Consider the following 27,981-nt stretch of genomic DNA (forward strand, 5'->3'; position numbering starts at 1 on the left):
TCTATTTCACCCTTTAAGTGTGTTAGTATTTGTTTCACATATGTAGGTGATCCTGTGTTGGGTGTGTAAATATTTATAATAATTACATCCTCTTGTTGGACTGACCCCTTTATCATTATGTAATGTTCTTCTTTGTCTCTTGGTACTTTCTTTGTTTTGAAGTCTATTTTATCTGATACAGGTACTGCAACTCCTGCTTTTTTCTCCCTATTAGTTGCATGAAATATCTTTTTCCTTCCCTTTACTTGCAGCCTGTGTTTGTCTTTGGGTTTGAAGTGAGTCTCTTGTAGGCAGCATATAGACGGGTGTTGTTTTTTATCCATTCAGTGACTCTATGTCTTTTAATTGGTGCATTCAGACCATTTCCATTTAGGGTGAATATCAATACATATGTACTTATTACCTTTGCAGGCTTTATATTCGTGGTTACCAAAGGTTCAAGGATAATTCCCTTACTATATAACGTTCTAGTTTAACTCACTTAGCATGCTATTACAAATACAACCTAAAGGTTCTTTTTTTCCCCTCCTTTTTCTTCCTCCTCCATTCTTTATATATTAGGTATCGTATTCTGTACTCTTTATCTATCCCTTGATTGACTTTGGGGGTAGTTGATTTGATTTTGCTTCTGCTTAGTAATTAATTGTTCTACTTTCTTTGCTGTGGTTTTTTTTCCCCCTGGTGACAGCTATTTAGCCTTAGGAATACTTCCATCTATAACAGTCCCTCCAACATGTACTGTAGAGGTGGTTTGTGCGAGGTAAATTCTTTCACCTTTTGCTTATCTGAAAATTGTTTAATCCCTCCTTCAAATTTAAATGATAATCTTTCTCAGGAGGGTATTCTTGGTTTGAGGGCCTTCTGCTTCATTGCATTAAATATATCATGCCACTCCCTTCTGGCCTGTAAGGTTTCTGTTGTGAAGTCTGATGTTAGCCTGATGGGTTTTCCTTTGTATGTGATCTTTTCTCTCTCCACCTGCTTTTAAAATCTGTCCTTATCCTTGATCTTTGCCATTTTAGTTGTTATATATCTTGGTGTTGTCTTCCTTTTATCCCTTGTGTTGGGAGACCTGTGCACCTCCGTGGCCTGAGAGACTATCTCCTTCTCCACATTGGTGGAGTTTTCAGCAATTACTTCCTCAAAGACACTTCCTAACCCTTTCCTCTCTCTTCTTCTTCTGTTACCCTTATAATGCAAATATTGTTCCATTTGGATTGGTCACACATTTCTCTCAATGTTCTTTCATTCTCAGAGATCCTTTTTTTCTCTCTGTGCCTCAGCTTCCTTGTGTTCCTCTTCTCTAATTTCTATTTACCATCTCTTCTACTACATCTATTCTGCTTTTAAATCCCCCATTGTGTGTTTCATTTCAGATATGCAATTTATTAATGATTGAATTTCCACCTTAAATTCATTCCTGAGTTCTTGAAAATTTTTCTGTACCTCCAAGAGCATGTTTATGATTTTTATTTTGTACCCTCTTTCAGGAAGATTGGTGAATTCAGCTTCATTGGCCCTTTTTTTTGGTGTTTCTGAGATTTTTGTTTGAACCAGTTTCCTTTGATGTTCCATATTTGTATGTGGCTCCCTCTAGTGCCCAGAAGCTCTTGTCTCTGGAGCTGCTCAGCCCCTGGAGTGATGTTGGGGTTTGCAGGGGACCGGTGGTGGTGCTTGTGTGGAGGAAAGAGCTGTTTCCTGCTTCCTGGCGGCAGTGCCTGTCTCCGCTGTCAGAACCAGTGGGCCGAGCACACAGGTGTAAGCCTCTGAGCTTTGCATCTGTAGCTGCCATAGGCAGGGCCTCCCTCTGGCTGACACCAGTGCAGAGACTACCAGTTTGTGAGCTGGTGCCGGCAGGCCAGGAGGAAGGTGCAGCAGGCTGCGCATCACAGTGGTGGGCTTCAGAGCTGAGCTGCTAGCCAGGTGGATGGAGCCCCTGAAGCTCCTGAAAGTTCCCAACCTGCTGGGCAGAGTGTGCCCACACAACCTTGTCCACCTATCCCTTCTCCTGCGCAGCAAGCTCCATGCCAACTCTGCCCCTTCAGGAGCCCTCTTGCTGCTAGGAAGCCTCTCAGACTACCCACCTTTCCTTTGTCCCAGAGTGGCCGGATGTGTATCCACGTCCTCCACAAATGGCTGGAATCTCAGTCTCTCCGAGTATGCCACCTGTCTTATCTTTCCAACCCCACTAAAGTCCAGAGCACCATGCAATGTAGGTTTGTGCTTTCAAAGCAGACCTCCAGGGCTGGATGTTCAGCAGTTCTAGGCTTCACCCTCTCCCTGCTGTGTTTCTCTTCCTCCTGCCCGTGAGCTGGGGTGGGGGAAGGGCCTGGGTCCCATCCAATCAAGGCTTTGGTACGTTACCCTGTTTTGTGAGGTCTGTTCTGTTCGTGAGGTCTGTAAGCAGTCTGGTGAAGACTTCTTTCCTTTTGATGTGTTAGGGTTAGTTGTATTAACTATTTTCTTATAATATGTGGTTTTGGGAGGAGTTCTCTGTCTTACCGCTCATGTCGCCATTTTGAATCTTCCTGATATTATATATTTAGCTGTGCTTAAAATAAAGTGATATTTTTATGCTATGACACCACTATTTCATGTAATACCATTTTTTTTGCTGTCTATTTTTCCCTAGGTCTGGTAACATTTTTTCAATGAAATGACATACATCTTTTATATCAATAGAGACATAATTTTTATAGCATCTGTCAATTCCATTCATTTTCTTTTTGCTTCCTCATTGTAAATATTGTCTAGATACCATAAATTAAATCTTATTTTCTTACAGAAGCATCATTCTGAGAATAAGGGCCTAAACAAAGTAATGGACACTCAAGCCCAAGTGGATGAACTGAAAGGAATCATGGTCAGAAACATAGGTATGTTTCAAGGCATAGTCCACATGCATATAGGCAAAAATGATAATAGATTACTTGACTGTTGTCAAATTATTCTAGACAGACATAAATAGCACTTCTTTACTGTTACTATTGGAAGCCGATTGTCAGCTGAAATATGGAGATTACTTACTTGTGACACTACTGCATGAATCATTTCTTCTCAGTGCTTATGATTATTCTTCATTCTAAATTTGTTTGCTTAGTAAAACAAATTTCTGAGACTTACAACAGTTCAGCAATTAAGAATAATTTTGTCAGTTTTTACTGGAGCTACATAGATAGCTGATACTATCAGTAGATACTTAAAGATTAACTATTTGACCTCCTTAGAAAGTTTGTAGCTCTTGATTGAAAGAACAAATTGGGCCAAGCATTGACTTGTATGCTTCAAAAAGTGAGCTATTATATAAATTACATCGGATTATGTTTTGTCAAGAACCTATTTAGCACATTAAAATAATGTACAAAAGTACATAAGTTTATTTTTTATTTGATTATACAGTTGTGTTTAGACTTAGGATGATGCTCATTTTTTAAAAGCATTGGTTGTTACCTGTAGTATCCAGGCCATCCCCTGGTGCAGTACCTCCTAGCAACTTGTTAGAAAGGCAAGTTTTTGGGCCCCACCCCAGACCTGTTGAATCAGAAGTGGGAGTGGGGCTCAGCAATCTTTGTTTTCACAAGCCCTCCAGAGAATTCCAGTGCATACCTGAGTTTGAGAACCACTCTTTTTAATATATCTTCTAACGGCAGTATCTCACAGACAGTAACTTAAAATATTGAATAAGTGTGACTGTATAATTTCTCTATATTTAACTGAGATGTCTAATTTCATAAATGTCCATTTAATTTTAATCTTGGATTTACTATTTGAATTACTTTACATTTATTATTAAACAATCACAAAGTATGAGAAGACATTCAAAAAATTTACTCTTAGTCTCACCATTCTAAAGATTCATTTCCATTTTCTTTAAATTTTTGTCTAATAGGCACAAAATTTATGCCTATACAACATATGTATACGTAGTTGTAATTATAGTCAGTTTTGTGGAGGCAGTATAATACAGTGATCAAGATTTGGAGTCATATGTGACTGAGTTTGAGTCCTGATTTCATCTCCTTCTTGCTGTTGGCCCTTAACCAATCCTCTAACCTCCCTGAGCTTTATTTGCTAATCTGTAAAAAGAAGATAATAAGAACCTAAGGATACCAGGATAAAAGAGGTAATGTGTGTAAATCACGTTCTGCAGTGTCTGGCACATAGTAAGAGGTGAATGATTGTTAGCCATTACTCTACTTTATACTTACATGGTATTTCATGAGTTATATCCTATTATCAATAATGTCCTTATTTTGGGCACTTTGGCTCTTTAGGGCAGGGTTACTCAGAATATTGTTTACAACCAGATAGGGAGATTGCTCCAGAATGTACTTCAGTGCTGTGTTTCCGAAATTGAGAACGTCTTGCTATGAAAATGTCAAATGGACTAAATTGTGTGCTAGAAATTTAAATGAAGCAGTAGCAAACACAGGTAGCACTGATTAGAGGTTTGTGTTACAGTACACCATACTGTTATAAAATATTTCTGTGCCTATTGTGTTTTTCTTATTTTGTTGAGATTAACTCCCAGAAATGGATTAATAATCAAAAGGCAGAAACATTTTTGGAGTTCTTGATATATATGTCTCTTGGCTATTTGGAGTGATTTTCTTTAATTCATTTTAGTTTTAATTGTATATCTAGATGTAGACGTAGAGAACTTATTGAAAAAAGACTAATAGTTCTTTTCCCTATTTTTTAGTCACCAAATATATTTATTTTACCTGAAAGTGAAAGCATCCAACTGCTTACAGTATTGTTTACTTCAGATGCACAAAATTCCCAGGAAATGAGTATTTTTTTAACAGTGTTTTTTAAAATTTTGCTATCATTAATGTACAGTTACATGAACAACATTATGGTTACTAGACTGCCCCTATTATCAAGTCCCCACCACATACCCCATTACAGTCACTGTCCATGAGCATAATTAGATGCTATAGAATCACCACTTGTCTTCTTTGTGTTATACTGCTTTCCCCTGTCCCCCCCACATTATACATGCTAATGACCCTTCTTTCCCCCGTATTCCTCCCTTCCCACCCATCCTCCCCAATCTCTTTCCCTTTGGTAACTATTAGTCCATTCTTGGGTTCTGTGATTCTGCTGCTGTTTTCTTCCTTCAGTTTTCCTTTGTTTTTATACTCCACATATGAGTGAAATCATCTGGTACTTGTCTTTCTCTGCCAGGCTTATTTCACTGAGCATAATACCCTCTAGCTCCATCCATGTTATTGCAAAAGGTAGGATCTGTTTTTTTCTTATGACTGCGTAATATTCAATTGTGTATATGTACCACATCTTCTTTATCCATTCATCTACTGATGGACATTTAGGTTGATTCCATATCTTGGCTATTGTAAATAGTGCAGCGATAAACATAGGGGTGCATCTGCCTTTTTCAAACTGGAGTGCTGCATTCTTAGGGTAAATTCCTAGGAGTGGAATTCCTGGGTCAAATGGTATTTCTATTTTTAGTTTTTTTAGGAACCTCCATACTGCTTTCCACAATGGTTGAATTAATGTACAGTCCCACCAGGAGTGTAGGAGGGTTCCCCTTTCTCCACATCCTCGCCAACATTTGTTGTTTGTCTTTTGGATGTTGGCCATCCTAACTGGTGTAAAGTGATATCTCCTTGTGGTTTTAATTTGCATTTCTCTGATGATTAGTGATGTGGAGCATCTTTTCATGTGCCTGTTGGCCATCTGAATTTCTTCTTTGGTAAAGTGTCTGTTCAGCTCCTCTGCCCATTTTTTAATTGGCTTATTTGCTTTTTGTTTGTTGAGGTGTGTCAGCTTTTTATATAATTTGAATGTCAACCCTTTATCAGATATGTTGCTTATGAATATATTCTCCCATACTGTATGATGTCTTTTTGTTCTACTGATATTGTCCTTTGCTGTACAGAAGCTTTATAGTTTGATATAGTCCCACTTGTTCATTTTTGCTTTTGCTTCCCTTGCCCAGAGAGATATGTTCATGAAGAAGTTGCTCATGTTTATGTCCAAGAGAGTTTTGCCTATGTTTTCTTCTAAGAGTTTTATGGTTTCATGACTTACATTCAGGTCTTTGATCCATTTCGAATTTACTTTTGTGTATGGGGTTAGACAGTAATCCAGTTTCATTCTCTTACACATAGCTGTCCAGTTTTGCCAATACCAGCTGTTGAAGAGGCTGTCATTTCCCCCATTGTATATCCATGTCTCCTTTATCATATATTAATTGACCATATATGTTTGGGTTAATGTCTGGAGTGTCTATTCTGTTCCACTGGTCTGTGGCTCTGTTCTTGTGCCAGTACCAAATTGTCTGGATTACTGTGGCTTTGTAGTAGAGCTTGAAGTCAGAGAGTGTAATCTTCCCCCCATTTTATTCTCCCTTCTCAGGATTGCTTTGGCTATTTGGGGTCTTTTGTGGTTCCATATAAATTTTAGAACTATTTGCTCTAGTTCATTGAAGAATGCTGTAGGTATTTTGATAGGGATTGCATTGAATCTGTAGACTGCTTTAGGCAGGATGGCCATTTTGACAATATTAATTCTTCCTATCCATGAGCATGGATGTATTTCCATTTATTGGTTTCTTCTTTAGTTTCTCTCATGGTGTCTTATAGTTTTCAGAGTATAGGTCTTTCACTTCCTTGGTTAGGTTTATTCCTTGGTGTTTTATTCTTTTTGATGCAATTGTGAATAGAATTGTTTTCCTGATTTCTCTTTTTGCTAGTTCATCGTTAGTGTATAGGAATGCCACAGATTTCTGTGTATGAATTTTGTTTTCTGCAACTTTACTGAATTCAGATATTGGATCTAGTAGTTTTGGAGTGGAGTCTTTAGGGTTCTTTAGGTACAATATCATGTTATCTTCAAACAGGGACAGTTTGACTTCTTCCTTGCCAATCTGGATGCTTTTTATTTCTTTGTGTTGTCTGATTGCTGTGGCTAGGACCTCCAGAACTATGTTGAATTAAAGTGGGGAGAGTGGGCATCCTTGTCTTGTTCCCGATCTTAAAGGAAAGGCTTTCAGCTTCTCGCTGTTAAGTATGATGTTGGCTGTGGGTTTTTCATATGTGGCCTTTATTATGTTGAGGTACTTGCCCTCTATACCCATTTTGTTGAGAGTTTTTTTTAATGAATGGATGTTGAATTTTGTTGAATGCTTTATCAGCATCTATGGAGATGATCATGTGGTTTTTGTCCTTCTTTTTGTTGATGTAGTGGATGATGTTGGTGGATTTTTGAATGTTGAACAATCCTTGCATCCCTGAGATGAATCCCATGTGATCCTGATGGATGATCTTTTTGATGTATTTTTGAGTTTGATTCACTAATATTTTGTTGGGTATTTTTTCATTTATGTTCATCAGGGATATTGGTCTGTAATTTTCTTTTTTGTGTAGTGTCTTTGCCTGGTTTTTGTATTAGAGTGATGCTGGCCTCATAGAATGAATTTGGGAGTATTCCCTCCTCTTCTACTTTTTGGAAAACTTTAAGGAGGATGGGTATTAAGTCCTCACTAAATGTGAGATAAAATTCAGCAGTGAAACCATCTGGGGTAGGGGTTTTGTTCTTAGGTAGTTTTCTGATTACCAATTCAATTTCTTTGCTGGTAATTGGTCTATTCCGTTTTTCTGTTAATTCCTGGATCAGCCTTGGAAGGTTGTATTTTTCTAGAAAGTTGTCTCTTCTAGGTTATCCAGTTTGTTACCATATAATCTTTCATAGTATTCTCTCATAATTATTTGTATTTCTGTGGTGTCTGTCATGACTTTTCCTTTCTCATTTCTGATTCTTTTTATGTGAGTATACTGTCTTTTTTTCTTGATAAGTCTGACTAGGGGTTTATCTCTTTTGTTTATATTCTTGAAGAACCAGCTCCTGCTTTCATTGATTCTTTCTATTGTTTTATTCTTCTCAATTTTATTTATTTCTCCTTTAATCTTTATTATGTCCCTCCTTCTACTTGCTTTGGGCCTCAATCTTTCTTCCTTTTCTAGTCTCATTAATTGTGAATTTAGACTGTTCATTTGGGATTGTTCTTCTTTCCTTTGGCAGGCCTGTATTGCAATATACTTCCCTCTTAGCATGGTCTTCACTGTGTACCACAGATTTTTGGGGTTGAATTACTTTTGTCATTTGTCTCCATATATTGCTTGATCTCTGTTTTTATTTGTTCATTGATCCATTGGTTATTTAGGAGCATGTTGTTAAGTCTCCATATGTTTCTGGGAATTTTTGTATTCCTTGTGTAATTTATGTCTAGTTCCATACCTTTGTGGTCTGAGAAGCTGTTTGGTACAATTTCAATAATTTGAATATACTGAGGTTCTTTTTGTTGCCTAGTATATGATCTATTCTTGAAAATGTTCCATGTGCACTTGAGAAGAATGTGTATCCTGGTGCTTTTGGGTGTAGAGTTCTGTAGATGTCCATTAAGTCCTTCTGCTCTAATACGTTGCTCAGTGCCTCTGTCTCTTTACTTACTTTCTGTCTGGTTGATCTGTCCTTTGGATTGAGTGGTGTGTTGGAGTCTCCTAAAATGAATGCATTGCATTCTATTTCCCCCTTGAATTCTGTTAGTATTTGTTTCACATATGTAGGTGATCCTGTGTTGGGTGGATAGATATTTATAATAGTTATATCCTCTTGTTGGACTGACTCCTTTATCATTATGTAATGTCCTTCTTTGTCTCTTATTACATTATTTGTTTTGAAGTCTATTTTGTATGATACAAGTACTGCAACTCCTGATTTTTTCTCACTATTAGTTGCATGAAATATCTTTTTCCATCCCTTTACTTTCAGTCTGTGTATGTCTTTGGTTTTGAAGTGAGTCTCTTGTAAGCTGTATATAGATGGGTCTTGTTTTATCATCCATTCAGCGACTCTGTGTCTTTTGATTGGTGCATTCAGACCATTTACATTTAGGGTGATTATTGATAGGTGTGTACTTATTGCCATTGCAGGCTTTAGATTCGTGGTTACCAAAGGTTTAAGGGTAATTCCCTTACTATCTAATACTCTAATTTAACTCACTCAGTATGTTATTACAAACACAACCTAAAGGTCTTTTTTTCCCTCCTTTTCCTTACTCCTCCATTCTTTGTATGTTATGAATCATATTCTGTACTCTTTGTCCCTTGGGTGACATCTCTTTAGCCTTAGGAATACTTCCATATATAGGAGTCCCTCTAAAATGTACTGTGGAGGTGGTTTGTGGGAGGTAAATTCTCTCAGCTTTTGCTTATCTGAAAATTGTTTAACCCCTTCTTTAAATCTAAATGATATCCTTGCCGGGTAGAGTATTCTTGTTTCAAGGCTATTCTGCTTCATTGCATTAAATATATCATGCCATTCCCTTCTGGCCTGTAACGTTTCTGTTGAGAAATCTGGTGATGGCCTGATGGTTTTCCTTTGTATGTGATCTTTTTCCTCTCTCTAGCTGCTTTTAAGTCTGTCCTTATCCTTGATCTTTGCAATTTTAAATATTGTATGTCTTGGTGTTGTCTTCCTTGGGTCCCTTGTGTTGGGCGATCTGTGCACCTCCATGGGTTGAGAGACTATCTCCTTCCCCAGATTGAGGAAGTTTTCAGCAATTACCTCCTCAAAGACACTTTCAATTTTCCTCTTTCTTCTTTTTATGGAATCCCTATATTGTGAAGATTGTTCCATTTGATTGGTCACACAGTTCTCTCAATATTCTTTCATTCTTAGAGATTCTTTTTTCTCTCTCTGCCTCAGCTTCTTTGTATTCCTCTTCTCTAATTTCTCTTCCATTTACCATCTCTTCTACTACATCTAATCTGCTTTTAAGTTCCTCCATTGCATATTTCATTTCAGATATGGAATTTCTTAATGATTGAATCTCCATCTTAATTTTGTTCCTGAGTTTTTAAACATTTTTATGTACCTCCATAAGCATGTTTATGATTTTTATCTTGAACTCTCAGACAGATTGGTGAGTTCAGTTTCATTAGGCCGTTTTTCTTGGGTTTGTGAGATTTTGGTCAGGACCATGTTCTTTTGACATTTCATAATTCTGTGTGGTGCCAACTAGTGTCCAGAAGCTCCAGTCTCTGAAGCTGCTCAGCTCCTAGAGTGAGGTTGGGGGTCGTAGGTGAGCAGAGCTGGTGCCTGGGGAGAGGAAAGAGCTGTTTCTTGATTCCTCTCTGCAGTGCCTGTCTCCAGTGTCAGAGTCAGCAGGCTGAGCACACAGGCGTAAGCCTCTGCACTTTGCATCTCTAGTTGTTGTAGGCGGGACTCCCTCTGGCTGGTCTGACACCAGCGCAGTGATTGCTGGTTTGCGAACTCCTGCCAGCAGGCTAGGAGGAAGGCACAGCAGGCTGAATGTCACAGTGGGGGGCCTCGAGATGAACAGCCAGAGGGATGGGTGCCTGAAGCTCCTGAAAGTTCCCAACCAGCTGGGCAGAGCATACCCAGGCAACCTTGTTCAGGTTTCCACTCCCCCACATTGCAAGCTCTGTGCAAACACTGCCCCTTCAGTAGCTGCCTAGCTGCTAGGAAGCCTCTCAGGCTTCCCACCTTTCCTTTATCCCAGTGCGGCCAGATGTGGATCCCCATCCTCCATAAATGGCTGGAATCTCAGTCTCTCAAGCACTCTGCCTGTCCCAGCTCCCCAACCCCACCAACCTCCAGAGCACCACACAGTGTAGGTCTGTGCTCCAAAGCAGACCTCCAGGGCTAGGTGTTCAGCCGTCCCAGGCTTCCACCCCCTCCCCGCTTCATTTCTCTTCCTCCCGCTGGTGAGCTGAGGTGGAGGAAGGGCCTGGATCCCGCTGTATTAAGGCTTTGGTACGTTACCCTGTTTCGTGAGGTCTGCTCTTTTTGTGAGGTCTTTATGCAGTCCGGTTCAGCCTTCTTTCCTGTTGCTGTTTTAGGGTTAGTTGTATTAATTTACTATATTTTCATACTATTTGTGGTTTTGGGGGGAGTTCTCTGTCTCACCTCTCATGCCGCCATCTTGAATCTCCGAAAATGAATTTTTTAATCAACTTGTTTTAAACAACTTATTTATTTTTATAGTTACAAAAACAGCAAATTAAAAATGTAGCAAAAACATTTTTAATCATCTCCCTTTGACTTTCAACAGCTTTACTAAGGTATAATTCACATACCATAAAATTCACCCCTTTAAAGTATACAGTCCAGTGGTTTTTAGTAAATACACAGAATTCTGCAACCATCACCATAATCAGTTTTAGAACATTTTGAACATCACCCCCAAAAAAGAAATCCAATAATCATTTATAATCATTCCTCTTTCCTTCAATCTCCAGACCTTAGCAACAATTAATCTTTCTGTCTCAATAGATTTGCCTACTCTGAACATTTCATGTAAATGGAATCATATAATATGTGGCCTTTTGTATCTTGGCTTCTTTTATTTAACATAATGATTTTGAGATTCATTCATGTTGTAGCATGTTTCAGTACTTGATTCCTTGTTATGGCTAAATAGTATTTCATATATTGATATGTCTTATTTAGGCATTTATCATTTGTTTGGCATTTTGGTAGTTTCCACTTTCTGGGTAATATGAATAGTGCTTCTGTGAACATTTGTCAAGTGTTTGTGTGAGCATATGTTTTCAGATCTCTTGGGTCTATACCTGGGAGTATAATTGCTGGGTCACGTGGGAACTCCATGTTTAGCATTTTGAATAAGGCCATACTTTCCTAATGTGACTGCATCATTGTGCATTCCCAATAGCAGTGTTTGAATTTCAATTTATCCAGATCCTTACCAAAATTTATTATCTGTCTTTTTTATTATAACCAATCTAGTATGTATGAAGTGGTAACTTATTGTGGTTTTGATTTGCATTTCCCTGATGACTAATGATGTTAAGCATCTTTTCATGAGCTATGAGCCATTTGTATATCTTTGGAGAAATATTTGTTCAAAATCCATTGTCATTTTTTAAGTGGGTTGTCTTATTGTTGAGCTTTAAGACTATTTTGTATATTCTGGATGCTAGACTCTTACCAGATACATGATATGCAAATATTTTCTCCCAGTCTATTGGTTGTCTTTTCACTTTTTTGATAGTGAACTTTGGAGGACAAAGTTTTAAATCTTGATGTTCAATTGATTTTTTTTCTCTCTGCTTTTTGATGTCATATGTAAGAAACTATTGCCTAAGCCAGGGTCACAAAGATGGACTCCTGTGTTTTCTTCAAAGAGTTTTGTAGTTTCAGTTCTTACATTTTGGTCTATGATCTATTTTGAATTAATGTTTGCCTATAAGGTAAGGAAGGGTTCCAACTTAATTCCCTCAAATATGTATATCCAGTTGTCCCAGCAACATTTGTTGAAAAGACTTCTTTCCCTACTGAATATTCTTATCGCCCTTATGAAAAATCAGTTATCTATAGGTTTAGTTATATTATAGATAGGTAATATTTATAGATAATAGATAATATAGATAATATAATAGATAATATAGTAGATATTATTTCAATTTTCCATTGGTTTATTTCTGTACTCTAAGTCCTGTGTCATTTATGTATATGTCTGTCCTTATGCCAGTACTACACTATATGATTATTATAGGTTTATAGTAAGTTTTAAAAATTAGGAAGTATGAATCTTCCAACTCTATTCTTCTTCCTCAAGATTGCTTTGTCTATTCTGGGTACCTTTCATTTCCAGAAGACTTTCAGAATGGTCTTGTCAGTTTCTGAAAAAATAGTAGCTGAAATTTTGATAGGAATTGTGTTGAATCTATAGATCAATTTAGGGAACATTGCCAGTTTAACAATATCAAACTTCTGATCTGTGAACATGAGATGTCTTTTAATTTCTATAGGTCATCTTTAATTTTTTTCACAGTGTTTTTTAGTTTTCAATGTACAGGTCTTACATGAGAAAAACTTTCTCCTTCACCAAACATTAGGCCTATCTTAGCTGTCATTTTGATTAGGCCTCATTCTTTGACTTTGTCTTTGGCCTGCCTAAGCCCCATGTTATCAAAGAATCCAGCTAAGTCAATCCCATACCCTTGATAGCTGATCACCCTTGATGGCTGATCAAGTTCCTCATTGTCTACCTTTGATGTGTAAGTTCTTGGCCTTATATTTCACTGTTGAGTATGATATTAACTGGATTTGTCATATATGGCCTTTATTATATTGAATTATGTCCTTCTATGATCAAGTTTTAGAGAGTTTTTATTGTGAAGTGATGTATTTTGTCAAACATTTTTTCTATATCGTACCTATTAAGATAGTCATACAATTTTATCTTTTGTTTTATTAATGTGGTATACCTAACATATATTAATTTGTGTATGTTGAACTACCCTTCTATCCCAGGGATAAATTCTACTTGGTCATGGCATATGATCATATTAATCTGTTGTTGCATTCATTTTTTTTGTTTGCCTAGGAACATCTTTATTTCTCCCTCATATCTGAAGGATAACTTTGTTGCTTATGGTAGTCTTGGTTGGAAGTTTTTGCTTTGAAAACTTTGAATGTATCATTATTGTTTCCTTCCTTACTATTTTTGAGGAGTGTCAAAATAATTTCTATTTAATAGTCTCCCTCTTTGAACATCTTTCTTACTTTGCTTCCCAAGTATTTTTTACGCTATTGTAAATGTATTTTTTCTTTCATTTTTGAATTGTTCATTGCTAATGTATAGAAATAAAATTGCTTTCTGTATATTGATCCTGTAGTGTATAACCCTGTTGAATTTGTTTCTTCAAATAGCTTTTTAGGGTTCCTTATGATTTTTTATGTACAGGATTATGCCATCGGAAAAGAGATTATTCTAATTCTTCATTTCCAGTCTGTATGCCTCTCATTTCTTTCTCCTGCCTAATTGCTCTGGGTAGCACCTCCAATACAATGTTGAATAAAAATGGCAAGAGTAGACATCCTTGTCTTCTCTTGATCTTAGGGTGAGTCTTTTATAGTAAATTAGGATGTCAGATGTGGGTCTTTCATAGATGTCCTTTATCAGGTTGAGGAACTTTCCTTCTATTCCTTGTTGTTTTGAGTGGTTTTATAGTGAAAAGGTGTTGGATTTGTCAAGCACATTTTTGCATTTGTTGGAAAATCATACAACAAATTGAAATGATCATATAGTTTTTGTCCTTTATTCTGTTAATACAGCATATTACTATAATTGATTTTTGGATGTTGAATCAACCTTGCATTCATGAAATAAATGTCACTTCTTATAGTGTATAACCCTTTTTATATATTGCTGGATTCATTCTGCAAGTATTTTGTTGAGGATTCTTTTTTTAAAGATATCATTGATATACACTCTTATGAAGGATTCACAAGAAAAATGATGTGGTTATTACATTCACACTTATTTTCGAGTCCCCCCAAATACCCCATTGCTGTCACTGTCCATCAGAGTAGTAAGATGCCACAGAGACCCTATTTGTCTTCTATGACCTACACTGTCTTCCCTGTGACCCCCCACACACCATGTGCACTAATCATGATACCCCACAATCCCCTTCTCCCTCCCTCTCCCCCGCTCCCCTTTGGTAACCACTAGTACCTTGGAATCTTTGAGTTTGCTGCTATTTTGTTCCTTCAGTTTTGCTTCGTTGTTATACTTGTTGAGGATTCTGGGTACCTTTCATTTCAAGAACACTTTTAGGATGATCTTTTCAGTTTTGGCTAAAATAGTAGCTGAAATTTTGATAGGGATTGTGTTGAATCTATAGGTCAATTTAGGGAATTGAGGATTCTTTTATGTCTGTATTTACAAGAGATCTGTTGATTTCTTTTGCTGTGATGTATTTTGTTTTTGTTATCAGACTATTACTGGTCTGATAGGATGACGAGATGTGTTCCTTCCTTTTCTATTTTTGGAAGAGTTTTTGAAAAAGAGGTATTCTTGAAATGTTTGGTAGAATTCACCAATGAAGACATTTGGGCCTGGGATTTTGTTTGTGCAAAGTTTAAAAATTACTGATTCAGTCTGTTGTAGCTCTTTTCAGATTTTCTATTTCTTCTTGAATCTGTTGTGTGTCTTTCTAGGAATTTATCCATTTCATTTAAGTTACCTAATTTGTTGACCATACTCTTATTCATAGTATTCTCTTCTGATCACTTTCATTTGTATGAAATTAACAGTGATTACTTTAGTAATTTGAGTCTTTTTTTTGGTTAATTTATACAAAGGTGTGTGTTAATTTTGTTGATATTTTCAAAAAACTTACTTTTGGTTTCATTTATTTTCTCTATTATTCTTCTGTATTTAATTTTTTCTGCTCTAATCACTATTTCCTTCCCTCTGTTAGCTTTGGATGTAGTTTGCTCTTCTTTTTTAAGTACATTAAGGTAGAATTTGAGATCTTGTCTTTGTCTTATCAGACTGCTATAAGAAATTACTGTAAACTGGGTGGTGTAAACAACAGAAACTTATTTTCTCACAGTTCTGGAGGCTGGAAGTCTGAGATCAGGGTGCTTGCATGGTCAGATTCTGGTGATAGCCCTCTTCTCAGCTTTCAGATGGTACCTTCTCACTGTCCTCACATGGCAGAAGGTGAGACAGAGAGCAAGTTCTCTGGTGTCTAAGGGCACTAATCCTGTCAAGCCCTCATGGCCTTATCTAAATCTAATAACTTCTCAAAGTCCCCATCTTCACATACCATCACATTGGGGGTTAGGGATTCAATGTATGAATTTGTGGGGACACAACCCAGTCTCTAACATCAGTGTTTACTGCTATAAATGTCCTTCTGTTACTGCTTTTGCTTCATCCCATAGGTTTTCCTTTTATTAGTAATTTCTAATTTCATTCCATTGCCAAGTCCAACAGCTGAGGCCCTTCAAAGTAAATTTATTTGCTCTTTCTCCTGTGTATTGGTAGCACTTTCCTGTTTCTTGTTATACCTCAAAATTCTTTGATGAAAACTGGACATTTTAGATAATGTGCTATAGCAACTCTAGATACTGATTCCCAACCCCCACATTTTGCTGTGTGCCTGTTTATTATTTTGTGACTGGACTGGACATTTTTCTTGAAGTAAATTTTCCCATAGTATATAGCCTTTAATGTCAATTTTCAAAGGGAACAGCCTCGAGCATGTGCATGGTCACCTTGAAATGGCAACTCTCTTTGAGTATCTCTTTTCCTGATCTTCCTGTTATGCTTCTAGCTGGTCTGCCTCTCTTGGTGTCTTATTCAGCTGTTAGCCTCTGCTAATTACAGTCTAATTGTTCTATTTTTTCCCTGACAGTTCCCTAGACATAAATTGCTCCAGTCTGATCTAATTAGATTTGGGCTCCTTTGTCTTTGAGGCCAATCTTAGATGCTTGTTCTGACCGCAGGAGAGTTCTTAGCTCTCTTTTCCCCTTGTACTCTCAGTTAAACTTTCAGCTGGCTTGTGGTTTAGCTAGTTCTCTTGAAGCTCCTCGTCTCATCTTAACTGCTTACCTTCAGGGTCTCCATCCAACCCTTAGGCTTGAATGTCCCCATACTCTTCTCAAAATAAAGTCTGTATTTCTGGTGAAAGCTCTCTATTACTAAGGCCTGCCTCTTCCCCTGGGAACAACTTTTGAGCCACTGCTCTAGAGCTGTGGATAGGGACAGTGGACTGTTTCTGTGGGAATAACACCCATGATCTACCAGTGGAGTGCTGGGTAACCATGGTTTGCCTTTCCCTGCATGATATCTCCACTCCATGAGTAAGTTGGTACAGGGGCAATCAAGGCCCAGTATTCTTGGCTTGCCACCAGAGGTAGAGCCTCTGCCCTGTGTGTAGGGGCTTGGTGGAGGAAGAGAACCCCAGATGTATCAGTCATGCCTGCCTGGAATAGAGCTTCTGCATCATGGGGCTGAGGATGGGGTGAGGTGGGAGGAGAAATGCCGCTGACTTTGCCCTCGTGGGGAAAAAGCAGTCCTTGACTGGGACCTGGGGTTGGGGGGGAAGAGAGCCCTTAGGCTTTACTTGCAATTAAAGCTTCCATCTCACTGAACTAAGGGATGGAGCAGGTCATGGCTCAAATGCCACAGAGTTTTCACTGTTCTTACTGAGAGTTAGTTGATTTTCTTGTATAAATGTTTCTTACTTGCTGAATGCCCTGAGAACATTCATGGATTTCAGAGACTTTAAATGGTGGCTGTTTGTTTTTATAATTTTGGCCAGTTATGGTGGTTTTGTTGGAGAGAGGATTGGTGGAGCTCCTTCACACTGCGATTCTAGAAGTGCACGACTCTCACTCATTTTCAGGGTTCCATGTACATATATGTATATATATATATATATATACATATATATATATATTTTAGTCATAGATCATACCTTTTTAATTTAGAGGTTTGCAAACTATAGTTTGTGGGTCAAATCTACATAAAGGTTCATAGGAAAGCAGTCATGCCCACTTATTCACATACTGTTTATGTCTGACAGAGTTGAGTAATTGTGACCAAGACTGTCACACAAAGCCAAAAATCTTTAGTATCTGGCCTTTTACAGGGAACAAAACTGCTAATCATACTTTAGTTGGTAGTCTTTAACAAAGTGTTTTATTACTTAAATATATAAGTGCTTCTGTAGTAAATGTGAGTTGTCAAGAATACCAACTGTAATTAAAATTAGAGTTTGCTTAATGACAAAAGTAGCAGGTTTGTAATATGAACATGATATTTTCTATTTTTCCAACATTTTCAGATCTGGTAGCTCAGCGAGGAGAAAGATTGGAATTACTGATAGATAAAACAGAAAATCTCATGGATTCAGTAAGTATGGGATATGATAACACTTGTCAGGTTGTGAAGTAGAGAAACTATGGTTGATGGCTAACTTTATAGGAAAATGTGTTAAATTTAATACTTCTTTTTTCTTTCTAACCTCCATTATGTGATTTCAATTGTGATAATGAGGACAATAATGAGGAATAGAAAAAAAAGCCACAAACCATTAAGAAAGTTTTTTTTTGTGGAAAACGTACTCAATATACAGAAACAAATTTTTTAAGCTTTGGAATGATGCTTACATAATTTAGCACTTAAGTTGCATACACTGCTGTTTCTGTACATCTTGTAAAACATGAAACAAAAGAAAGTTACCACCCACTGTGAATCCTGAAAACTGGTCAGTTCACTCAGTCTTTTGCTTACTGTGATAGCTTGAGCTTTCCTTGTATCAAGCAAGAGTCAGAGATTAAGAAGGGCCAATGAGTCTTAAAGGAATCATTGTGTCCCTGTGACCTACTTATGCTACAGTTAGATGTGTCTTTGCATTTTTCATCTGGTTTAAGTGGATGAAGGTTTTTAAGAAAGATGATATATTTAGAGTAAATAGAAGGAGGGCATATAGATCAGTTATAGCTTTGGTATAAACAATTACAAATTTAAATGCAGAGAAATTTACACTTTGAAACTGATCAGTGAGTTTTTCAAGGTTATGAGCACAAGTTTTAGAGTTAGGCTGCCTGTAATTGAATCCAATCTCTGCCACTTAACTAGTTATGTGACCTTAGACAAGTTACTTAACCTCTTTATGCTTTAGTAAAATGGAAATGTACCTGCTTCATAGTGTTTTGAGGGTTAAATCAGATAATGCATGTAAAATACAGTAAGAACCATTTAAATATTTACTGTTATTGTCGATTTCACAGGGACATGTATTAACAGTAGGTCCTAGGTGAATAACAGTTTTTTTCATCAAAGCACATGGTCATTGGAAGAAGAATGGCACCATACAGCAATTCGAAACACTGGGGTTCTATAATGGCTCACTTTGTAACCCATTGCTGGGGGGAAAAGAGGGCAAAGATGTATCTGATCCCAGATCTTTAGACTAAATTCTTTGGTACTTCCAGTCCATTTCTTAGCTACTCTTAATCCCTGAAGATTACCCTGTTTAAGTGGAATGGTCTGTGCTTGACCAGTAGTAGTATATAGTCTGTACTTTCCAAAGAAAAATCACTTTAATTTTGTTGACTACATGACACAGAATAATAAAAGGGAGTCATTAACTAACAAGTGTTTCTCTTTATGAAGGAATAACATACATACAATAAAATACAGCAAGTATGCTACTTTTAATTTTGCAGCTCAGTAATTTTTTTTACATATGTCTATACCCATGTAATCGCCACCTAGGTCAAGGTATAAAACATTTCTAATACGTTAGAATGCTCCTTCGTACCCCTTCTAGTTAATAATCCCCCAAAGAGGTAACCATTTTTCTGACTTACATCATCCTAGATAATGCTTTGCCTATTCTTAAAATGTATATAGAATCATATGTTACATACTCTTTCATGTCTGGTCGCTTTCACTCACCATTGTGCCTATGAGATTCATCCATGTTGAATATACTGATAGTTTATTCCTTTTTATTGTACTATTCCATTGTATAAATCTACCTACTATAATTTTTCCATTTTCCTCTTTTGTCTTTTTGTGTTTCATTTAGGATAGTTTCTATTGCTGTTTTCAAGTTTACTTATCTTGTCTTCTGTAGTTTATAATATGCTATTACTCCCATTTCATGTGTTTTTCGTCTCTAGAAGTTTGATCTGGATCTTCCATGTGTTTCCTTACCAGGTGCATGCTTTCCCCTACCTTCTTGAATATATGAAGTAGATTTATAATTGAAATGTTTATTCTACTTACATGTAATGTAAATATTGATAGATTTGGATTTAAGAAGTTTTGTTGCTCTTTGATTTTTATTTGTCCTGTCCTCTTTGTCCTTATTTTTCTTTCTTTTTCATTTTAAAATGTGTAATTTTATCACCTTTTGGTTTTTTAACTGCCTTATTGAATTATTTCTTTATTGATAAATAATTCACAGAACATACAGTGGACCCATTTAAAGTGTACAGTTCAGTGGGTTTTGGTATATTACATTATAACTTTTAAAATTGTAGTAAAATATATATAACAAAATTTGCCATTTTAACCATTTTTAAACATATAATTCAGTGACATTAGTTACAGTCACAGTGGTGTGCAACCAACACCCATCTATTTCCAGAACTTCTTCACCCTAGATGTACCCTCTGCATCCATTAAATAATTAGTCCCTGTTTCCTGTACCCCAGCCCCTTGTAACCTCTAATCTACTTCCTGTCTCTACGAATTTGTCTTTTCTAGGTAACTGATGTAAGTGAATTCCTGCAGTAGTTGACCTTTTACATCTGGCTCATTTCACTTAGCACAATATTTTCAAGTTTCATCCATGTTGTAGCATGTATGAGAACTTCATTTCTTTTTATGGGCAAATAATATTCCATTATATGGCTATACCACATTTTATGTATTCATCTGCTGATGGACCTTTGGGTTGTTTTTATCTCTGGGCTATTGTGAATAATGCTGCTATGGACATTAGTGTGCAAGTATCTGTAGGTGTCACTGCTTTCAGTTCCTTTGGGTCTGTTCCTAGGAATTGAATTGCTGGGTCATATGATAATTCTGTTTAGCTTTTGAGGAACTGCCAAACTGTTTTCCATAGTTGCTGCATTGTTTTATATTCCCACCAACAATGTGCAAGGGTTTTTCTTAGCTTTTTCTACATCTTCTACATCTTCTACCAGTTTTTCTACATCTTCACCAACACTTGATATTTTCCATCTTTTTATTATAGCCATTCTGGTAGGTATGAAGTGGTATGTTATTGTGGTTTTGTCTTGCATTTTCCCTGATGACTAATGATGTTGAGCATCTTTCCATGTGCTTATTGTCCATTTGTACATCTTTGTTGGATAAGTTATTCAAGTCCTTTGCCCATTTTTTAATAGGGTATCATCAGGTGCTAATGAAACTATCTACAAGAATTGAAGAGGCCATCAGGCTGGTCAGCTTGCCCTTGTCATTCTCACAGTTATTTTTCTATCTTGTTCTCCTCTATCCATCCCACCCCATCCCCAAGGGAAGCTTTGGTAAGGTGTAACACTTGCACTTTATAGCTGAACTGGTTTTATATAGGTGATTTGCCAATGTTCAAATATTGACCTAAGGATTGTGGGGGAATTGTTACCTCAACCTATTGAATCACATGACTATATTTAGTTTTATGACTTTCATTGCTCACTATTATTTCTCATCCACATTATTTTCCTTTTTCTTGGGTTCTTTACTGTGGTTTAGTTTGTGAGTAATTGCAGGGTTTAGGCAACTAAGAAGTTCACCATATATACAGTTTAGAGGGCACAGTCCCCAAGATTACCCTCAATTATAATACCAACTACAAGTTTGTTTCTTCCCCAAACCTCCCACAGGTTTAATAATTTACTAGAAGGACTCAGAGGCTACTATGAAAGCTTTAATACTCACAGGTGTGCTTTATTCCAGACAAAGGATACAGATTCATCTCAGCCAAGGGAAGAAGCACACGGGGTGAAGTTTGGGGAGGTACCAAACCCAGAACTTCTGTTGTCCTGTCCCCGTGGAGTCAGGATGCATAACTCTTCCAGCATAGAGGTGCGGCAGTATCACAGAGTACTGTCCATTTAGGAAGCTTGCCTAATCCTCATTCAGTTTTTATTGAGGTGTAATTACATAGGGATCATAGGGATGATTCACTGCCCACTTGCTTGATCTCAGTCCCAGTCTCTAGCTCCTCTAGGTGTGACCCAAATCCTGTACCCTAAGTTGGTATTTCTGGTGTGTCTAGTCCCTACACTAAGTCACATTGTTACTATTTGGTTTTCCCATGGCCCCCACAACAGCAAAGATTACCTCTTATGAGCTGACGGTAAAAATGAGACCCCTTTTTGGGCAAGGTTAAGTTCTCTAGTACACAGTGCAGTTGATGGGCATTTGGGTCTTTTCAAATTTTGAAATAATACAAATAGTGCAGTTACAAACATTTTATATGTGTCTTTTTGTGAACTTCAGCATGTATTTCTGTTGGATATATACCTAGGAGTGGATTTGCTGGGCTATTAGGGTTTTTACTGTTTATTTGTTTTAAATTGTGTATGTCGTGGTGAGAGTAGTTCAGATGTTGAGAAATTGATGTTGCAAAGGAAAATGGATAACTGAAGGAGTGAAGTTCTTTGGGTTTTGGCCCTCATACAAGTACATACATATCTTTCTATGGAAACTGAACACGTTTTTATGGCTCAAAATTCCAGGATTATACTGAGCAAAAGAAGCAAATGTATTTTCAGGCATTTGGCTTAGAAGGAGCCTTTCCTGTTGGAAGCATAAAGTGGAAAAGGATTCGACTAGCAGGAAGAGCCATTTCTGTTGCTTAACATCAATCATGTGTATTGCTTCAGTGGTGAAGCAAAAGGAGGGAAGCCTTTTCAGTGGGCTCATATTGCTTGCCAGAGACCGGCAGAGTCCTGCTTTGGGGAACCAATGATTATGAATGGCCAGTCTGTAACTGTGAAGAAAGAAAAGGGGTCAAGAATGTTAAGACTTCAATAGAACTAACAAAAGTAGAAATTTAACAGGTATTACTGTGAATCAATCATATAGTCAGTGCCAGAGATCAAACAATTCTTGCTTCTTTTCTAGTCTGGCACCTTCAAAACAACCAGCAGAAATCTTGCCCGAGCCATGTGTATGAAGAATCTCAAGCTCACTATCATTGTCATCATTGTATCAGTTGTAAGTTTTTGTTCTTTTGGTGTGTGAGTTTATTTTTTCAATCTCTAAGAAATTAGGTTATGGAATTCTTTCTCAATGATTAGGACTATAAAATGAGCTACATATAACTTTTAGTGGTGTAATACATGAACCAAGCAGTAGCTTTTCTATGAAGTCACTACGAAATACTATCACTACTTTAAACCCCATTTCCCTACTGAAAATTCTTGTATGTCTGTAAGGAGTCATGCAAGGCTTTTCAAATATACCTGGATATTTAGTGTTGTCTCTACCAAAGTGGGATTCTTTAAAAGTTACATTTTCTAAATGACTCCATATTTTAAAATTGTATTTATATTTTCTAGTTGACTCCATTCTCTATTTCTGTTTTCTCTTTTATAGTTGATCTGTTTGTGTTTGGCAACCTTGCAAAACTCTTACTACTTTTAATAGTTTTGTCAGTTGATTCTTCTGTATGCTGTAGGTCAGCAGTCAGCAAACATTCTGTAAAGTGCCAGATAGTAAATATTTCGGGCTTTGAGTGCTGCATAAAGTCTCTGTTACATAGTCTTTTTTAAAAAAATAACCCTTTAAAAATATTAAAACCATTCTTAGCTCGTAGACCAAGAGCTGTAGTTAGCTGACCCCAGCGCTATAGGTACATGAAATTATGATAAGTGTGTTAATGATTTTATATATGTACACACACATACCTGCACACAGTATATATAATTTTTTATAATTACATACATATATATTGCATTTACTAGCAATGTTGAATAATTGTGGTGTCAATGAACATCTTTATTTAGTTCCTGCTTTTAATTGGAATGGTTCTAATATTTCAATTGTAAGAGTGATACTTACTATAAATTCTTGTTAGATTTTTATTGCCAAGTTAAAGAACTTTACTTTTCTATTTACATTGCTAAAAGTTTTTATCAGGGTTGGGCATTTGATTTTAGGAAATGATAGTTCTCTACCCAATGAACTGATAATGTGACTTTTTACATTTGATATTATTGTATTCAATAACTTTAATAAATGTAGTTAACTTTCATTTCTGGAATAAATACTAAGAGGTCATTATGTAGTCTTTTAATTCATTATGAGTTCAATTTGCTAATATTTATTTAGTAGTTCTCTCATCTTTAAATATACATTAGTCTATATGCTATTATCCTATTGGAACCCCTACATGAACAGATATTGAACCTCTAGAACTATGTTGCATGTCTAATAACCTTTTAAATATGTTTACACTCCTTCTTTTGCATTGCATTCTGGAAGAACATTCCAATAACTCTTCCAGCAAAGTGATCTTAGTTTTAGCTCTGTTCATTCTGCTGTCCAACTCTTCTGTTTATTTATTTTTCACAGCCATGCTTTAACTTTCTAGGAACTCTTAGTTTAACCTTTTTTCCATGGAACTTGTTCTTGTTAACAGATGTGCCCTCTTGAATTTCTCTGGACATATATTAAGAGATATATTACAGGAAATTAGCTTATGTGATAGTGGGAGCTGGCTAGGCAAGTCTGAAATCTGTAGGGAAGGCTGTTAGGAAGGGCAGACTGGACTTGTAGGGCAGGAGCAGAGCTGTAATTCACAAGTAGAATTTCTTCTTCATTGAGGAATCATCAGCTCTGCTCTTAAGGCCTTCTGATTGAATCAGGCTCATTCAGATTATGTAGGCTAATCTGCCTGATTTAAAATCAACTGATTATGAGCTTTAAACAAATCTACAAAATACAGCAACACCTAGAGTAGTGTTTGATTGGATAACTGCACACTGTAGCCTAGCCAAGGTGGTAGATAAAACTGACCTTACAGAAATACAGTTATGTTTATATGTGATATATTTATTGTTTTTTTTTAAAATGAATTATATGGGTATGTTTTAAATTTTCATTTCTAATGTGGTAAGTGTTGATAGTTATAACCCACCTAAATATAAGAGCTCTTTGGAGTCCTAATTTTTAAGAATGTAAGGAGGTCCCAAACCAAAAGTGAGAGCTGCTGGTCTAAACAAGGGTATGTGCTTTCCCTTGGGAGTACTTTGTGGCTGGACAAAGCAGCCTTTCCTCCCTGTCCTCTTGTCATTTGCAGAAGCCCAAAGTTAACTCTGGGCAGTTACCTCTGACTCAGCTCCACTTCTCAACTCCCCCTTGAAGGTCCTCCACCTTAGACAGCTGGGTCTACCTAACAGAGAAGGGCAGCCATAGATCTGTGAATGTTATACTGGAAATTATGCCATGGCCTTGAATGTCTTCTTGCTCAGAATACTCAGGTGGTACTTTCTAGGCTTTCTCAGGTTACCTTTTTCTTTCTTCTTTGGTCTGAGAATTTAGATTGATTTGTGAAGCTGGATTATTGTTAAATTCAGATTCTATTTATTACCTATTACATGCAGAAGACTGCTCTACATGCAATATCAATCTTTGCCATTAGGTGTTGTCACTTTAGCTTGTACTTCAGCTTTAAAAATCCTTGTATTTTCAACTGTGGCAGATAGCTTTATATCCAATCAGATTATCTGTGTATGTGCATGTGTGTGTGCGCCTGCCTGCCATATGCATGCATGCACACATACATGAATAAGACATATTATTCTGTTCATTCATTAATGACCAGAATTTGCTGTAACTCCCACCCCTGCCCCCAACATTTATAGAGAAGTAAGGCAAACCACCTTGCTGACTTTTGCGAGGGGTCATGGAATTCATAACTATTTTTTTCCAAGCATGTGAGTAATGAAACCAGTCACTTAAAGATCTCAAAAGTTGTAATGTCAAGCAAAATAAAATGACTAATTTAATAAACCTTATGCTTAAAATAAATCAATTTTTTGGAATATATTAATGTGCACAAGTATATAACTTTCAGATATCTTAATTTTAAATTATAATACTATAATTTAAAAGCTAACACATCTATAATAGGACTGGCATTTTTGCTGTTATTTGTATCATCAGCTTTCCTTTGATTTGGTAACTATAATTATTGTGTCACTGAAATGTTCATAGCAACATTCTTGCTCATAGGTGATAAAGATGTAGAGTCTCTATTCATGCTTTTTAATGTTATCGTTCCAATAACGAAAAATTAATCCATGTATAAAAGTAAAAATGTACTTAATAATAAAATAATTCTTCCAGGGAGTTTTGGTCACTTGTGATCTTGATGACTATTAATTCTGTTATTGGTAAGAGTTGCTCATATACCTTGATTTTGCCTAGTTCCCAGTGAAGAAAAGCAACCCCATTGCTTTCTCTGCAACTGAAGAAAGCACAGTGGAATTCAAGTGGGTGAGAGTTGTATCAGAAAGGATAATTTTAACTCCACTTCTACCTTTGAAAATACTTGATTAGTGTATTTGTACTATTATACAACTGCTACTCTATTGAAATCAGTATTTGTTAATAGGTTTTTGCTTTATGTATTATTTAAGAACATATGATAGACGCAAGAAAATAAAATTGCCTTCCCCCTCCCTCTAGGTGTTCATCTATATCATTGTGTCACCTCTGTGTGGTGGATTTACGTGGCCAAGCTGTGTGAAGAAATAAAAATAAGAGAAAGTTCTCCTTTACCAAGGATATGAGAGAATGAGGAGTTAAAAGCAATCCTTGTGATTCAAGCCTTTTGATACTGACAGATGGTATCTGCCAGTCTCTTCAACCCTCTTCTTTTTATTTTTTTAAATCTTGTTCTATGCCTCCAGATTTATCTTTGCCCTGTTAACCAATTTACTCCAGTGCACTTCAGATTGAACCATCTATTGTGGCGATATTCTTAAAAAGGCTTTTTGTTTGTTTCTTGAGTTTGTTAACTAGTGTCATCTGCTTAGAGAAACATTTTTGTTTGTCATTGCACAAAGCTAGCACCAAGATAGAAACCACCAGTCTTAAGAGCTAAATTGTGGATGAACTTTGTATGTGCACACAGAAGTATTCAGGAGAGATAAAACTGTTAACATCTCATCTTAATGTCTTTTGTTATTGAAGAGTTTTAGGTGCTTGAAAACAATATAAATGGAGAATCGTTATTTGGGGAATTGTAATTGAGTTGCTGGTGCTGCTTATTTCTAAGAGCCCAAACAGGTAAGTATTCAACATTTTATCTCAGTCAGATGGGGAACATTTCACTAGTCCCTTAGAAGCACACAGAATTATCCTTGTTCTAATATTCACTTTCAGGAAGAAAGTTTTGACCATGTACAACCTGTGGAACTTGATTTCCTCTGTTTCCCCATTGCAGTTGAGTTGAGGAGATGATGGTTTAAATATTGTTGAAGGTTGTGTTTTTTTATAAATTTCTTTTTCTTTGGTGGGTATTAAGGTATTGGAGGAGGTGGAGAGGCAAATTCCTCTGGCTCACCAAAGGAAAAGAAGAGAAACACAGGATGTGCTAACATTTTAGATGTATGAAGGGAGGTAGTGAGGGAAATTTTTTTCAGTCTGGGCAAGGTCCAAACTGAACATAGTTAGCAGTCAACTGCAAGGTTTGTATTTGACTGCTGTTGAATACTAGTTTGAGCATCCTTTTGTGGTTGAATAAGTTCTCTAATCTGCCTAATCTGAAGACTTCTTTTGTGAAACTTGAGAGTAGACAGTATGATGTATAGAAGAAATGTAAGACAGTTTAACATCTGTTTAACTGCAGTGTGAGAAAGCTGGAGTATAATCATGCTGTGTCAGCAACTGTAGCATCTGTTAGCTAGTATGTATTTTTGGTGTGTATCTGAATGGAAAACATTTGCTACCCTAGATGTAATTGCATTTATTTATGAATAAATGCCAGTAAATGGAAATTATATTACATTTTACTATTTTCCCAATGAAAGAATAACTTAGTCTATAAAACCTACCCACCTGTTTAGCCTAGTCATGTGCCTTGAATACATAATCTGGCTCATGTTACCTGCTCTTCCATCCAAACCTTTCAATTCATACCTTCTGATTGATTTATTTGACATATATTTTAGGCCCTGTGGAACTTTTCCTGATGATCATGCATAGTGAAATTATTTTTCAGTCTTTTTTTATCAACACTAATGCTTTTTAATTACATTACCATTTCCTATTGGAAAACACGTTTGTTCCAGGAAAACATTTGGCATTCCTGAATAAGAATTCCCAAATGTCTTTAATCCAAAGAAAAAATCTTCAAGTTTATTTCCATTTCTTATACACACCTGACTAAAAATGATGTGCATGTTTTAGGGATAAGTTACTTAACCGTCCCTTGGTCTATTTATGTATAAGAATGCTTTTGAAAGCACATATCTTGTTTTAAATGATGCACATACTGAAGGCACTAATAAAATTTAAGAGTAATACAGTAAGTTTTTGGTTTAGAATTTCTTCCTGGAATCTAATTTCTTCATTAGATCAGTTCAACTGCTTTTATCTATGATAAAGAGAGGGACCCTCTGGGT

General features: G+C 36.6%; 1 protein-coding gene across 1 annotated transcript; it reads left to right on the forward strand.

Moving 5' to 3' along the window:
* Positions 1-2,785: 2,785 nt before the first annotated feature.
* Positions 2,786-27,888, forward strand: LOC130682357 (vesicle-associated membrane protein 7-like; the record flags this gene model as incomplete). The annotated part of the gene is made up of 4 exons (XM_057496733.1): positions 2,786-2,876; positions 17,664-17,731; positions 22,472-22,564; positions 26,042-27,888. Coding segments are annotated over 4 exons (321 nt in total), but the record flags the coding sequence as incomplete, so codon positions are not given.
* Positions 27,889-27,981: the final 93 nt, after the last annotated feature.

Source organism: Manis pentadactyla, unplaced genomic scaffold (assembly GCF_030020395.1).
Source record: "Manis pentadactyla isolate mManPen7 unplaced genomic scaffold, mManPen7.hap1 scaffold_329, whole genome shotgun sequence".
NCBI classification, from domain to species: Eukaryota; Metazoa; Chordata; class Mammalia; order Pholidota; family Manidae; genus Manis; species Manis pentadactyla.